This window comes from Vidua macroura, chromosome 2 (assembly GCF_024509145.1).
Source record: "Vidua macroura isolate BioBank_ID:100142 chromosome 2, ASM2450914v1, whole genome shotgun sequence".
Classification (NCBI taxonomy): domain Eukaryota; kingdom Metazoa; phylum Chordata; class Aves; order Passeriformes; family Viduidae; genus Vidua; species Vidua macroura.
The window spans coordinates 74,674,354-74,689,597 of NC_071572.1; the positions used below are offsets into that span (position 1 = coordinate 74,674,354).

At 41.0% G+C, this 15,244-nt stretch overlaps 1 protein-coding gene across 1 annotated transcript in view; it reads right to left on the reverse strand.

The window, feature by feature from the left end:
- Positions 1 to 735: 735 nt before the first annotated feature.
- TSPAN9 (tetraspanin 9) overlaps positions 736 to 15,244 on the reverse strand; it is a 92,419-nt gene continuing 77,910 nt past the window's right edge. Inside the window, 6 exon segments of the mRNA XM_053970694.1 lie at positions 736 to 4,802; positions 5,750 to 5,833; positions 5,955 to 6,086; positions 6,677 to 6,778; positions 8,284 to 8,358; positions 9,960 to 10,151. Coding sequence (XP_053826669.1) covers positions 4,731 to 4,802; positions 5,750 to 5,833; positions 5,955 to 6,086; positions 6,677 to 6,778; positions 8,284 to 8,358; positions 9,960 to 10,151 — 657 coding nt within the window. The 3' untranslated portion in view covers positions 736 to 4,730.

Consider the following 15,244-nt stretch of genomic DNA (forward strand, 5'->3'; position numbering starts at 1 on the left):
CCCTTGGTACTAGTGAGTAGTCTGGAGCTCCTTTAATAGCTTTGATACTTTCTTGTTATCACTGAGCCTCTTCTGTATTCTCTGAGGTGGTTCTTTGCCTTATCTCTTTCTTTCTTGGCCTCTGACACTGCTGCATTTTGTTTTCTTGAGCACTTACAGACTTTCTTCCCTTCCCTGAGGCTAGTGTATGCACTCAAAATATCTTTCAGACTCTCCATTGCTTTGTTCACTTCTGCTTGGCTCCTGTTTCATCTGAGGATTTTTCAGCCAATCTTCTACTTTCTTGGCATTTGGAGGGCTATTCTGTAATCATTCTCTACCCGAGTGTTAATCAGTGTTCACATTTTGTCTAAGACTTCTCAGTGTCCTCTGAATGTCTTTCAAGCTCTCTACTATTTTGTCCTCACTTCAGCTATTCTGTGTTCTCTGTGACCCTTGCAATCTCTTTCCTGTATCAGGCTCCTAAAATAATTTTTCCATTATTTGGGGATTTTTCACACCTTTTTCTGTTTTAATACTGCTTTGAAGGATGAGAGAGGACTAGGGAAGGTGGTGTGGAGGCAGGGGAGATGAATCTTTTCACAAATGAAACACTTCAAGAGCTCTCGATTTCAGGTGCAGTGGAGCTGGAATAGATCTCTGTGAGTCACCTTTTGGATTTTTTTTTTTTTTTGTTTGTTTGGTCTCTTTTCAGTTTTGGTGGTGGAGTTAGGAGACAAATGAGCTGAAAGAGGCACCTTTTAAAAAATCCTTTATTTTTATATCATCCTAGTAAAAATCTTTTATATAAAGGCGAAAGTAAGTATTGCATAGAAGAAACACTGGTGCAAACATCACCCGGTGGGAATGGCATGTTGTTTCTTAGCGTCTACTCTCTACTGCACAACAGATGGCTGGCCCAGAGGCAAACATCTCCAGGTTTCCCCATGCCAGCTACAGGATGAAGCTGCTCAGCTTATGGAAAGAAGTTACATCAGAATTATGTGTGGCCTATTCCATGCTGCTCCCAAGAACCATCTGCTGGGAAAACATCCTTTTCCTCCTTGCCTTTTCTATGTCTGACCGACATGTCATCCAGGAAAGACCACAAGGATCAGTCTGGCTGCCTTCTGTGCTTGCACCCTCCCTGTGTGTGAGTTTGTATTTCATGCATAGAAATGGAGTGCATGGATACAGGATAGGAGAGTTGGCTTAACGTAGTCATAGTCCAGGAACTCAAAGCATGACATATCCAAGGCATCTTCTGTCATCTCAGAGACATTTATGTCATTGTCTTTTAGCATTTCACAGGCTACTTAGCTATGGGCACTTTTTTTGAGTGCCTTCCACCTGGGCTTCCCGTAACAAACAGCCTTGGTATGACCAGGAGTGAGCAGAATTCACTGCTAATTCACACTTCATCAGTTTTCAAACAGAGCTTCTTTGGGCAGTTCTCCTGTTTTGTCTCTGCCTAAGTTCTATGGCAGCTCCCGAGCATGAAGGACAGTAAGACAGCAGGTGTGCTACAGTCTGAAGGAACACTCAGAAAAACAGCACTTTCACAGACTTGAACTGTGCTTTCATGAATTAGAGATACAGGGAGGTATGCATTTATACAAATCAGTATTTGTGTATATTAAAGATACTTTTACTCAGTATCAGTTTTTATTTAAAAACATGCTAAAAACTTATAGTTAAATAATCAGAGTGACATTTGGGGAAAACACACAGGCAGCCACCCACCAGCATAAGCAAAAAAAAGTGCATACATACATGAGTCAAAGCTCCCTTTGACCAGTTTACAGGACAATTAGTGCCTTCTCTGACAAACTGACTGCTGCAACCTCACACTTTCCAGAGCTGTTTTTTTACTGCCTGGAAAGTGGTATTACCCTTCTGCTTCTTTGAGGATGTCTGTCATCACCTCCCACATCAGAGAGTCAGCTAGAGACACAAATCAGTCCTGCTTTTGACTCCTCTCCTGTAGGTGGCCTCATAGAGATGAATACATGAAGCTCATGTAACTATCTCACTTAATACTGTGCTTAAAATACCTAAAGTAGTCATTAAAAAAAGATTTCAGGATCTATGCTTCTAGATCATGAAATGGAATGAAGCATTCTAGAAAAATAAGTTTGGATGGAAGGCAAAGTAGCTGAGTTTGCAACTACACATTTCATCTCTGAGTTACTCATAAACATCTTTTATTTCCTTATTACTTTCACTAATATATTTTACCATTTTTGTACAAAAACTGACTGCAGATTAAAATGTAAGATGCGGCAGGTACCACTGTGCGACCCAAAAGGACAGAGATGATGCTCCTACTCAGCCCTGCACCTGGCTCTTTTTGAGCACCAGAAAATCTAGAGAAAGCTAAGCACCTCTGCCCAAAGAGAGAATGCAGTGGAGCCATCAGACGAAAACCATCCTGTCTTGTCTTGCAAAAATGGGAACACATCTTAGCAACTTTGGATACAGTCTTACATGTAGCAGCAGATACACTGGGCATCAGAGCCCCTTCTTCAACATGGAACAGCCATCTCCAGTGAGGCTCAGATGCTCCTGGTCCCAATTTTTGTTAGAAATGGAAGTAAAACTGGATTCAGTTTCTGTGCTTTCCCTCTGCTTCTTCCCTGACTCCTTCAAAGGCTATCCAAGTGAAATAGCTGAACCCATATGGCCTTGTCTGCTTCAGAGGGAAACCAGAGCCCTGTGAAATTTGGGCATTGTGCTCATATGGGCAAGGGCTGTGCTCTAAGAATAGTAACCTTCTTCTTCACTGCAACCCCTAAATTCATCTCTATCTCCCACACATTCACACTCCTTCCTGTCACACTGATTTCATAGGAACTCAAAAAAGTGACACGTAGGCCACACAAAACACTGTTGCTGCCAGATGTACAGATGCACACAGGACTTATTAGGAAGATAAAGAGGGGACTAAAACCTCCCAGATATAAAGTGGCTCAACAGCTATTTCAGCCCACAAGGAAAAAGATAGGCTGAATGATACAATGAAAATTACATCTTTGTAGAGCTTGAAGTATGAATATTCAGACTGGACAGTAATAGAATCTTGTTTACCAGAGGAGTAGTTTGAGATGGCATGGCTCTGAAAGGCACAAAATCTTCATCCTCAACAGTTTCTGAAACTCAGCCCAATAATGTCATAGTGAACCCCATCTCACCTATGTCTCAATACCTCTTTGAGAGTGACATTGGATGAGGTAACCTTTGAAGGTCACTTCTGACAGCTCTCCATGCAAAAAGCAGTGTTTCTTTTAGGGCTGAGTCAAGCCCTGATTGAAGTTTAATCAGAGCATCCTCCATGGTCTGAGCCTTTCCTTCTTCCTTCACAAAACAGCAAAAACCTGTAACAACGGTAAGTGGGGGACCCTTGCATTGAAGAAGCATTCAAAGTGGAGAAATACACGTTCAAGTTTTCTAACAGGAATGTTGGCAAAAATATGCATTGAGTAAACTACCCCAGTGGATGAACTTGGCGATCTGTCAGCAAAAAACAATTCTCTACTGAAAGTGTGCCAATACAGATCATCTCCAAGTGCCGTTCTGGAAATTGCCCCTTTCCTGCATCATCTGGTCACTCATAATCAAACTGTCTTCTCTAGCTCAGGGAGACAGCTGTCTTTAGCCTGAGGAAATCCCTACAACAAAGGCCATGGCATGATAATGGTGCCATCAAATTGCCATCCCCTTCCTTCACATCCAGCAGATTGCCATGCCTTGGGCAAACTTTTTGAAGCAGACAACACAGTGAAGTGTGCTGCCAGTAGGTCAGACTGCAATCTCTCTCCTTTGTGCTGCCATTAACTTTTTAGTCAGTGCTTTTAGCTTTCAAAGTAGCATGACATAAAGCAGCCAGGCACTGCTTTGGGTGAGTAAAGGCATTGGAACTTTGCCTCGAAGAAGTAGGAAGCTCATCATCTGGTCCAATGGGAAGGTTTTGCATTCCATCTGAGGGAAGAGTCTCTGATTTTAAAGCAAATACCTTTGTTACAGTAAGGGCATCAAGGCCCTGATAAAGGTAGGTGCTGCCTCCCCATGGACTTGAGAAAAGTTATGTCTTTGCCCGCACCTACTGTCAACTTTGCAAAACACGTCCTCTGGAGATCGCACAGCGGTTCCCAAATTAATGTACAATAGATGTGTAAAACCAAAAACAGTAAGAAGTTATAAGTCAGGCAACTAAATTCTAAGCTATATCCATCATAATAATAATCATCATTATCATAATAAAAAAGTATACACCGTAAGGTACAAGAAGCTGCAAAGCAAAGCAGCTCCAATTCCTAGGACTCTCAGTTAAGAGTGGCTTTTCTGAGTCTTCCAGTAAATCAGACATAAGGGTTGAAAACCTAATGGAAGACTTTGAAGAATTCTCCCTTGAAGTCAAACACACATAATTTTTGCACATATAGCATGGATTAGTAGAGCAAAACATTTTCTTAAGTTAAGAAACATTCTTAGAGCAGATTTATGATTTTGTGTAGAAAATCCATTTGTTTGGGGAGTTTCCCCCCTCTTTGGCAAATAAATGGCAAATGTGAGACAGAAGAAAAAAAAAGAGTCAAATAAGTTGTGATAATAACTGGACAAGTAACAACGAAGTGGATCTGTCAATGGGACGGATTTCCTCAGCAGGGCTAGGCGTGATGCTCCTTGCAGTCATTCTTTGTGTTCATTTTATGATGAGACAGAAGGGTTGATGTGATAATGTTTCTGAGGCTTTAGGCATCATATTTTTTGCCAGTCCTGTGAATCTGCTGGAATAGTGTCATAGAGAAGGCCATGCCAAGAATCTGAAGGAAAACAAACAATAAGGGCTTTAGTACAGGAAGGCTGCCAAAACTGCACTGCTGACCTGTGTTCATGGCCCAGCTGTAGCTTGAACAGTCATTCTACACTAGCCATATGTCTCAAGCTTCAACACTGAGCAGTAAATATGACTGTACGTTGTTCAGGCACATAGTGGTGTCCGGGGTTGTATCTGTCAGAGCACAGATGGAGGCAAAAAGCTCTCAGGGTTCTTTGTTATACATGCAACAATTTTTTGGAATCAGTACATACAAGTTACTCTTCCCTTTGACCCAACAACTTGTGCTTGTTTAGTCAGGTAACTGTGAATGAAAAGATCAGATTCTGATATTCTCCCCCAAAAGTATGGCAGTGATAGAATCAGAATATTCTGAAGGGACCCACAAGGATCATTGAGTCCAACTCCTGGCCCTGCACAGGATAACAAAAATCACACTGTGTGCCTGAGAGCATTGTACAAATGCTTGAACTCTGGCAAGCTTGGTGCCATGACCACTTCCCCAGAGCAAGAACCCCAAAATCTTAACCTATTATTATGATACTTCTGAACTTACTTTTTTAAAACACATTGACCTCCTCAGTTCAGTGGCCATGATTTGACTAATTTTGGTAATTTCTAGAACTTGCTTTCAAAATGAAAAATCAACCAGTTCCTGAAAGGACAGTGTAACAGATATGGGAACTCCAAAGAGGTACCCTGAAGTCAAAACATGGGCAAGCAAATAGCAGTGCAGCATGTCTTCTTTGCAGGACCAATTACTGATCTGCTTCCTTTCTGAGCATGTGGCCTTAAATGAACTCATAAAACAAATCTGACATTTTTGAAATAATATTCCAACTCAAAGCAGTTGAGCATTACTTTTCACACAGCAGACTCAAGAATGTTGACAGCAAATCAAAGCCATGTTGAAAAACATCAGACCAGTATTACCTGCATTATGAGGACACACATCCCAATCGAACCGAGGACATGCTTATTGTCATCAAACCAGCTCATAACTTTCTCATAACATCCCTGAAATGATGAAAGATGAAAATTGAAACCCCAAAGTCACATTTTCTTTCATGTACTTTCATTTCTATTTCGTTCCTTCCCACCCCTACCTAAGACTTGATCTGGGCAAAGCGAGCCTTACCGTTTTCCACAGTGATTCAGTAGAGTTCCGTCCACAGTCTTGGGAGTTTTCCATACAACATCGGTCTGGAACAATGTTTTCTCCCAGCACTGGGTACCAATCCGTATAGTCATTCACACCACAGCATTTCATCTGTGCAGAAGTAAAGGATTAATAAATCAACTAGCACGATTTCTAAATCACGCACCACCACAAACTTTTATTTCCACTAAACCACTCTGCATTTTCAAAAAGGCCACCAAAACACTTTTGTAGTTTTAAGGTATTCTGTGGTTGCTGATAACCTAAAGCAAATATTGAAAAAAAAAAAGAGAAAACAAAACCAAAGAAAATAAATGGCTCCAGACCCAAATCTTGTCCCAGAGACATGAGCCCAAACACCAAAACAAGGTAATAAGCCCACAACTGCTAAAACCAAAATCCTGCCAGAGCTGCAGTGCCACCTATGCAGGTTTTGCTGCCTCTCTGCTCTTACAGATCATCTCTATCCCTGTGATAGCCACAGAGAATCCCAGACAGGTGAGCATCTTTCACCTTACAGAATACACTTTGATCCTGAGTTTCACAGTACTCCTGGGTTTCACAGTATTCCCTGGATGTTCAAGAGAGCAAAATCAGAAATCAAAACCTGCATTAGCCGTTTTTTAGACTAGGCATAGATGCCACTGCAGCAGCCTTGATGACCAAATCATTACTTTTTTACTATTGAGAAAATATGTTACCTCTGCTTGAATGATATTCCATGCATTTTTCAGTCCAATATTATTTTCTGAATTGTATAGCTTCATACCTTCCTTCAAATCCTTCTTTGCACTCTCACTGACCTGCATCATGTAGAAGATAGAGGAAGTCAATGCACTGCTGTTCAGAGGAAAGGACTAAATGGTACAGACACACATATAGAATGTCCATCTTTTACCTTCTCTCACCACAAACCTAATATGGATAAAATGCTTCAGGACTCTCACAAATCATTGGGACTTGTAAGCAGCTGCCAAGGCCTAGTCTCTCCCTCAGATTGCAAAACAGTGGGTTAATTCTCTTGAGATAGGAGACCTCTGCTAAAAATCCATCATACAGTCATCATCTGATTCAAACTAACTGAACATGAACAGCATCTATCTGCTGAGCTTGCGCTAACCCTGCCAGAGGCAGCTGTTGGCAATACCCCACAGCAACCTCTCCTGCCTTAACCTGTGGCCTGCTTTAATTTGCTAATATCATAAAACCAGAGTCCCAGCTTCCCAACCTTAGCAGAGTTATCCTTGCATGGGTTCAGGCAGGCCATAGTGAATAGCCAGTACAAAATCAGTTGAAAAAAGACATTATTGTTTTTCTCTTTGTGGGAGCAAGCTTGTAGGACTTATGACTTTCAAATGTGCACTTCTTTCTTTAGAAGACAAAGTTGGAATGCTTAACAGGATATCTGAGATGTCCCATTTCTTGTATTAATTTCAGTCTGAGCCCAGAGTACTGGATGCAGGTAGGAATGTACCTTGCCTCTGACAGTAGTGAGCTGGTAGAAGAGAAAGGATTATGGTCGTGGCATAAAGGTCAATGATTTCTTAAGATCTGTTTTAACCCTCTTTTATAACCCAGTCAAAATCAGCAGTTCACCTCAGTTCCCTGAAAGTAGCAGGCATCATAATGACAACCTGAGAAGAGATAAAGGTCTGGGAGGAGCTGTTTTAGAATAAGTCTGGACATAATCATACTGTAAGGTTCTGCCCTGTGTTTAGCAAAGGTCTCCAGTTCCCCAGTCACTTCTGCAGTGTTATGTATCTGATGGGCCAGCCAGTTGTGCCTACTTCACTTAGTCGTTATGAGATAGCAGATTCTTACAGATGGGCTTTATGAGAAACTATCCCTTGATCCATTCTGCACTCACGCCAAACACTCTGGGACTGCCCAGTCAAGTGAAACAACTGGTGGCATTTGGAATAACCTGTGAATATCTCATGCCTCTCTCCTCCAGTCCTGTTCCAAGAAGCTATACGGTTTTAAGCAGGACCTTCCACAACCCACGACTACAAGATGATTGGCTTCTTGCAGACATTAAACATGTTGAAGGCTATCTAAGATTTCAGGACAAGACAAAAAGAGAAGCTCTGGACCATGGTTTTATTTCAGGGATTTGTCTCCTGCTTGTTCTCCTCATCACTTCCTCCTGCCCCTTCAGAAGCAGCTTACAATAGACAGCCAAAATCTCAAGGTTAAACTTTCACCTAAGTGAAGGTCCAGGAGAAGCCACACACCTTTATCAAAGAAAAAGCTAAACCTGGTTTACATGCTACTAAAGATAATTAATCTATATGGCATATTTGCTTACCTTATCCATATAAACAAAGAATAAAATGACTAATATCAGCTCTGCCAGGAGAATTATCAGCAAAACGACGAAAAACTAGAACAAAGCAAAAAGAGACAGTGTATACACACTTGCCAACTAGAGAGTAAACCTGGAGCTGCTAGAAACTATGAAGACGATAGGCTTACTACCAGTATGCAGGTTTCAGCCATGCTTTTGTCTTGCTCCTTTTGGCTGCTGTCACAGCACACAGTCCTGGGAGTCTCTTTCCTTCACACAGACTACAGGACAGATGCTAAATCCCTCAGCGCAAAGATGAATGTGACATGCCTCAGAAATTATTCCCTAGCAGATGGGCTTGAACCACATGTGACTGTGGAATAGTCATCATATTACTCAGCACTTCTATTCCCAGCTCTGTATCTGAAATCTCTCTCTCTCTCTGCAGAGGCATCCCAAGTGTGAGTTCTAGTTGTTTCTCACTAATTTCAGGCCCAGTAGGCATTTATTTTCATGCCTTTATGCCCTAGCGGACTCCAGACAGGCATGGCACCTGATCCCCAGACACTGGGGAAGAAGCAGTATAGAGCACAGCTAGTTCTTCAATTGGAAATGCACGACAGTCATGATAGTATAAAATGACTTTTGCAGAACCTCACAAGAATATAAAATCTTTTTCAAAAATTAAGCTAGTATGGCAGTTAGTGTGGATGAATCACATGGACTTCAATACTATTTGCTTTGTTTTCCTAGCTGTACAATACACAAAACCAAGCAATCAGATAGCAAAAAAGTAGGTGCACATTTTGCCTCCATTTTAATTCTCTGAGGTGGTTTAATTCTGCCCAGATATTCCCCAGCGTCATACAAGTGAGAGATTTGCACAAGGAAAATATACTCCTTAATGTCACAGCGTCTGGATTTGTAAGCTGTGACTGAATTGGAACCTGTCTACCTTGAAAGCCCTCCTCCCACCTTCTGCTACAATACCTCTCTCCTTTTAGGGGGGTTCTCCTCTCCCCAGCATTTTTTTGGAGGGGGATATTTATACTGGGGGGGGAGGTATTATATATTCCCCTCTATAACCTCCCTTCATTAATCATGGAAGCTAATGATGAAACCTCCTGGGTTTATGCAAGAAGATCCACATTGTGTTTTCTCAGATGGGTTCCCAACCTCTGTGCTTCAGTGCTGGTCAGAGAATTTCAAGGGTCAGACTATTTATTTTTTATTAAGAAGGTTTGGCAGAAACCTTGACTTCTTAACTTTGGCTCAGATGGTTTCCACCATCCTCTGACAAAGGCCTTAAATAAGGACAATGTAGAAAATAGCCATGAGAGGCTTTGAGCAGCTCTGTGCCTAAAATTTTTTCAGTCAATCCTTCCAAAAGACATTTCCAGAAGGGCTATCCAGGTTGATACTACAGTTCATGCTTAACCATTCAGGAGTAACTGATACCAATTTGCTTTGCTACCTAACACATTAGGGCACATAGTAACAAGGACACATTTGCTAATACACCATTGATATCACTGTGACCAAAGCTGTGGGATGTCATACTGCAAGCCTACAGAAGACTGAAAGCCAAGGGCAATGTCACAGTGGGCCACAAGACTATTTTGCACAGGTCATTCAAATAAAATAATAACAAGGTAACAGCCACTGTTTCTTAGTGAAAAGGAATATTGATGTCTTACGCTCAACAGGAGGCACTTGTTTTCCTTGATAGCACCTAGGCAGCCCAGGAAGCCGGTCACCATGATCACTGTGCCAATGGCAATGACTAGGTTGGCAGCTGAAAGTGATGGAAAGCTGGGAGAAAATGTGGCGAAGTTCCCTTGTGACACTGACAGCCAGATGCCCACACCCAGCAGACCACAGCCACATAACTGCAAAGAGACAAACAAAAGAAAGGTTTCACTGTTAACAGAAATGTCACTGTCTCCTTCCCCTGAAACTCTGAAAAGAAAAAATTTCCCAAGCAACTTCTCAGGTAAGTGTTCTGAAGTAATGCTCTCAGTGGCTTGATGCTGAAACAAAGTGAAATGAAATATTCTTACTTAGACTTGGTCATGTCACCTGTACTTATAATTCTGTTTAAAAGCCACTGGATGGCAGAATTCTCTTCTGAGAGACTTAGCACATGAAATGGCTCCCCATTGATGTCCCAACAGCAACCCAATGCAATTTTTCTCTATGAAAATAAAAAAAATATTATTTGAAAGAATGCTCTATTGGACTTATTTGTGCAGTCATCTGCAATGTCTCAGAGTATTCAGGTCCATATTGCCTCATCCTACAGAAGGCAAGGAAGTCCTGAAGACATTTACAATCAGGAGAATGATTTCAGTAAATATTTGTCATACAATGCCAGTCACAGTAGCAAGGTTGGGTTTTAGTACGAGTTCTCATAGCTTTAGTGTTCATAGCCAGGGATCAGAAAATGTCACCAAAATCAGATTTCTAAGTACATTATCTAAAGCAAGCTCAAGCCTTATGCAAGATGCTCACAGGCATTCCCAAGGGAAGCAGAGTAACACATACATTGGGTAACACAGAGGAAACATTCAGGATTCTTGTAAGGAGACTGGGAAGCACCTCTTCCAAAACTCAACACACAGTAACACCACCGAGTGGTTGGGGAGCTTTGCATCACCAGGTATGGATAAATGTGTGTCCTATAACAGAGCTGGATACAGCTGCAACAGGAGTGTGTGTAGTGGGAAAAAGTCAAACACCTGCTATCCCTATGGAAAGACTGGTACAAAATATACACATGCATGTGTCAGGAGAGGACTTTCATCTCTTCCCTCAAATTCGTCCTCTCCACTTAATAAGCTTGCATTGATTTCTCATTGCCTCTCATGGTATGTCAGCAAGGTCAGTGTGAACTTGGAGTAGTAAAGAGCTGTGGGCGGATGCAAAACATAAGCCTCCTGGTCATATTCTGCTGCATGACCCAGTGGACATGGCCACAGGTTTAAATTGTCTGCAGCTCATGGAATCAGCCACCCTATTGCTCCTGCTTTAAATTTCATCTACTCTGTCCTTGAATGGCTGCAGTTTTGGTGCCTCAAGCTCACTCAGGAATCCACCCTGTGGTTCAGCTTTTTCTACCGTTAGATGAGAACTGCAGGCAGGGGCTGAGAGCTTAATGGTTCAGGAGGTCAGGAACAGCTCTCACCACACAACATTCATTTAAAGTATTAAATGGCATTTCTAAGCTGCCAGGGCTGCCATTGCCATTAGCTGATGGCACTTTAATCAATGACTTCATGACACCCCATGGATGAGACTGTAAATGTTTCCAAAGAAATTTCTACCAAAGACAAAATTAATTGTTCAGTGTAACTTTCCATCAGATCCTGAATTCACACTTTAAAGGTCATTCACAAATGTGTTCCTTGGACTTTCATAGTCTATTAAGTTCAGAAATCACTGTCTTAGCTCAAGTGTTTTGAAAGAGTGCAATGAATTCTGGAATCATTAGGCCAAAAGCAATAGATCATTGCAGATAAACAAGGTGGTGGTTAAGAGCAAGATTAGGGGAAAAGGCTTACAGAGGAAGGACAAGTAGATTAATACAAAGCTTAGCCCATAAAGAATGACACCTCAGAATCCAACATCAATTATGAGATCATAGCAAAAGAGATAGAAGAAAGAAGCCCTAGTCAGCATCTCTTTACCATTTGAAAAAATGCTGCAGCACAATCCTTGAAAGAGATTTGGTCTAGAAGAGAAAGGTGGGTAGGAGATTACTCCAGAAGGTTCATGTTTATGTTTACTTAGAAAAAGTTAGAAGCACCTAATTGCTTAAATGAGGGAAGGTAGAGTAACACTGAAAGTTCAGATTACATAAAACATCAGGTGATGGAGTGGCTGTTAAAGGCTGATCTATGCGATTGGGGTTCTCTAGTGCCTGAAGAGTAAAAAGTCAGAAAGAGATTTGATAAAAGACGTGACAACCTAAAAACTTCCACAAGGTGGCATCCCATACCAAATAGCACTAAAAGTTTAAGACAAATTTCATATTTCTTCTCGTCACAGCTCCTCGATTTTTGTGCTTTCTTCTCTGTTTTCCTCTCTGCCATTCTACTGCATAGCAGTACTATGAAGCTAAAATTTATACTTTAAACTTTATGTCCCATGACAAATGCTTTTTTCACTCGTGCTTCTTTAAAAAATCCCAAATAATTCCACTGACATGGGACTTAATTGCATACAACCATACCAACCAAAGCTGGCTAGGATTCTAGCAATAAAATACCTTTCGCTGACACTTTATTCTATACCAGTCTCATTTTTTATACAACAGGAACACTACAAAAATGCTCTGACAACTATTTATTCTCACAGGACCCACCTCTTTCTGTTAGGAACAACTGAATCCTGGAGTGTGAAAGCAGCAAGAATATATCAAGTCATCTTATTAATTCCTTTTTCACCATATAATTAAATAATATATGCTGCTTGGTATTTAATTGGGTGAGAGTGATGGCACTGACATTCCTTCCCCAGAGAAATGGTTCAACAGAGTAATAAATTTCACTGGATTTTTCTTCTCAAAAAATGTTGGCTCGTTTCCCTCTCATTATTAGAAAACATCATCCTCTAGGCAACCATCAAATCTTTCCTTCCCCTGCTGTTTATGTCAGTGCAGAACACTATCATAAAGTCAGTCACTTTTACTTATAAGGCAATTTATCCAAGCTATAGTACACATATTTTGAGCTTAAAAGCAAAAGGAACACCAACGTTCCTCACAGGTTCTCCCACACCTTGAATTCTCTTCAATACTTCAGTGTCTATCTGTCTTCATCACTGTGTCCAGAAAACGTAAAGCATTCTAGGAAACATTAAGAGTCTCAAATGCTTTGAGGGAAATTAGAGCTCCAGATAAACTTAGAGAGAAATAAACCTCAAAACATGCTTTTCCCTGACAAGTGCTATCACCAGAATGGGGTAGGAGCTCATTTATTTTATTCCTCATTTTTGAGCATTACGTGAACTAATACAAAAATACAAACTTTCACAACAGAGCACCATATCCAGGTTTAGCTGCTTTAACCATAAAAAAGATACAGGAAGAGTTTACAAGACCCAGGAAAGGACAACACAGATGGTCAGATGTATGCCAAGACTGACATATTGTACAGAAGGAGATTGTGCACAGGATTATCTAGCCTGGGAGGAATTATTAGACAGGATGTGAATGAAATGTTCACAACTCTAGAGGTCAGTCAGAAAACCCAATAGCCTGTATCTCAGTACTTTCCAATAATAGGAACAAGGGGAATATTAGCAAGCATTTGCAGTACATTTTGCTTCACACAACTGAGAAGTAAATTGATCAATTACACCACAGGTGATTACAAGAATCAATCATTGTACCCACAATTGTCAGTAAGGGCTAGATAATTTTTGATACTGGTAATAGCATTTGTGGTTTCTTAGCATGTACACAAATAATGACATTTTTTGCTTCTCAGAGTAAGATAATGTGTGCAGAATCCAGCAAAACTGCCAAGTGGGAACAAGCTGGGGTAAAGAAGGGGTAGGATATGCCATTCTGGTAATGTTTATTAATTGAATAATATTGATAGACTTGCCCTTGAAATCACCGAACAGCATCAGAAAAAGGAAACTGATAAGGAAGGCACTGCCAAGAGGAAAAGGGATGAGGCCATATTCTTGTTGACTTTTGCAGTTATTCCATCCCATGCAAAGGATGTGTGATGGAAAAGCTGCACAAACAGGTATGTGTGAGACAAGGAGTTTCCTCTTGACATCAGACCTTCTAGTGCTGCTTAAACACCACGAGAGCTCTTAACACACTTGGAAAAGAACAAAGACATTTAGAAACCAAATAATGAGAGACAACCATGAGGGACAAAAAGAAGTAAGGGTCTCAGTTTGTACTCCACCTTGAATAACATGCCCATGGCCATCTGTGGCTGAGTTACAGTGAACAGAAAGCTCCCCACCTTCCTCTGTGCTGTGTTAAAACAGGAGATCTTGCCTGAAGCAAAAATGATACAATGAAAATACACGCTACAGCTTATATATGGCCCCATAAAATGGCAAAAAGCACAGGAGGTTTGTTACAAGGAAATACTGACAGCATGACTGCAAAAAAAAAGTGTCAGAGCTGGGAACTGATTTCAGGACAACTGCAGTGACAAAAAGACACTCTGAATTAGATTTTGACAGACTTTTGTTGAAACAAAAAGTCAACAGGAAGATCACCTGCACCAAAAAGACAAGTATGAAGAAGCCATGAGGACAAGCAGAATGCACCACCATAGCCTAGCACAGAAAAGTTTTTCAGTGTCCACGTGGCTCTTAAAACCCTCCCCTTTGTTGGGGTCTGCAACACTTTGGAAAAGCTGCTGGTAATATTATCCTTCTGTTTGGTAAATTCCACAAAATAAAGGTGACCTATATCAGGTCTTCTTTTCAAGACAGAGAGATTTTCCATTATTTCTCTGAGTCTCAGACCAATCAGTGTGCAGATGAGATAAGGAAGACAATGGCCCTTATGAAGCAGCAAAATCTTCTCATTCTGATCCTGGGGTTTGGGGGTTTTTGTGTGTTTTGGTGGGTGGGTTTTGAGTATTTTCCCCTCTCCTTCATTTATGTTATCTTAATGTATTACAGATCAGAATAACTGTTCTGGAAGAAGGCAGGGATGAGAACTACATGGTTTCCACTGCTTCAAAACACACTCCAGAATAGATACAGGCTTTCTGCAAATTAAGTTTTTGGATGCCAATTGCCAACTCTGGATTTGGGTGGTTCAACCATCTCTGGAAAGGGCTGGTGCTTAAAGGAGATTTTCAGGTAAGATTAGATAAAATTTTCCTGCACTGTCTAGATAATCCACAGGATTAATCAAAACTGGGATTTAACAGCTGACAATCTCAGAGGTCTCTTGCAAAGCAAGATCATCTTCTAAATACGATCTAAAGTACTGCAAGGACTC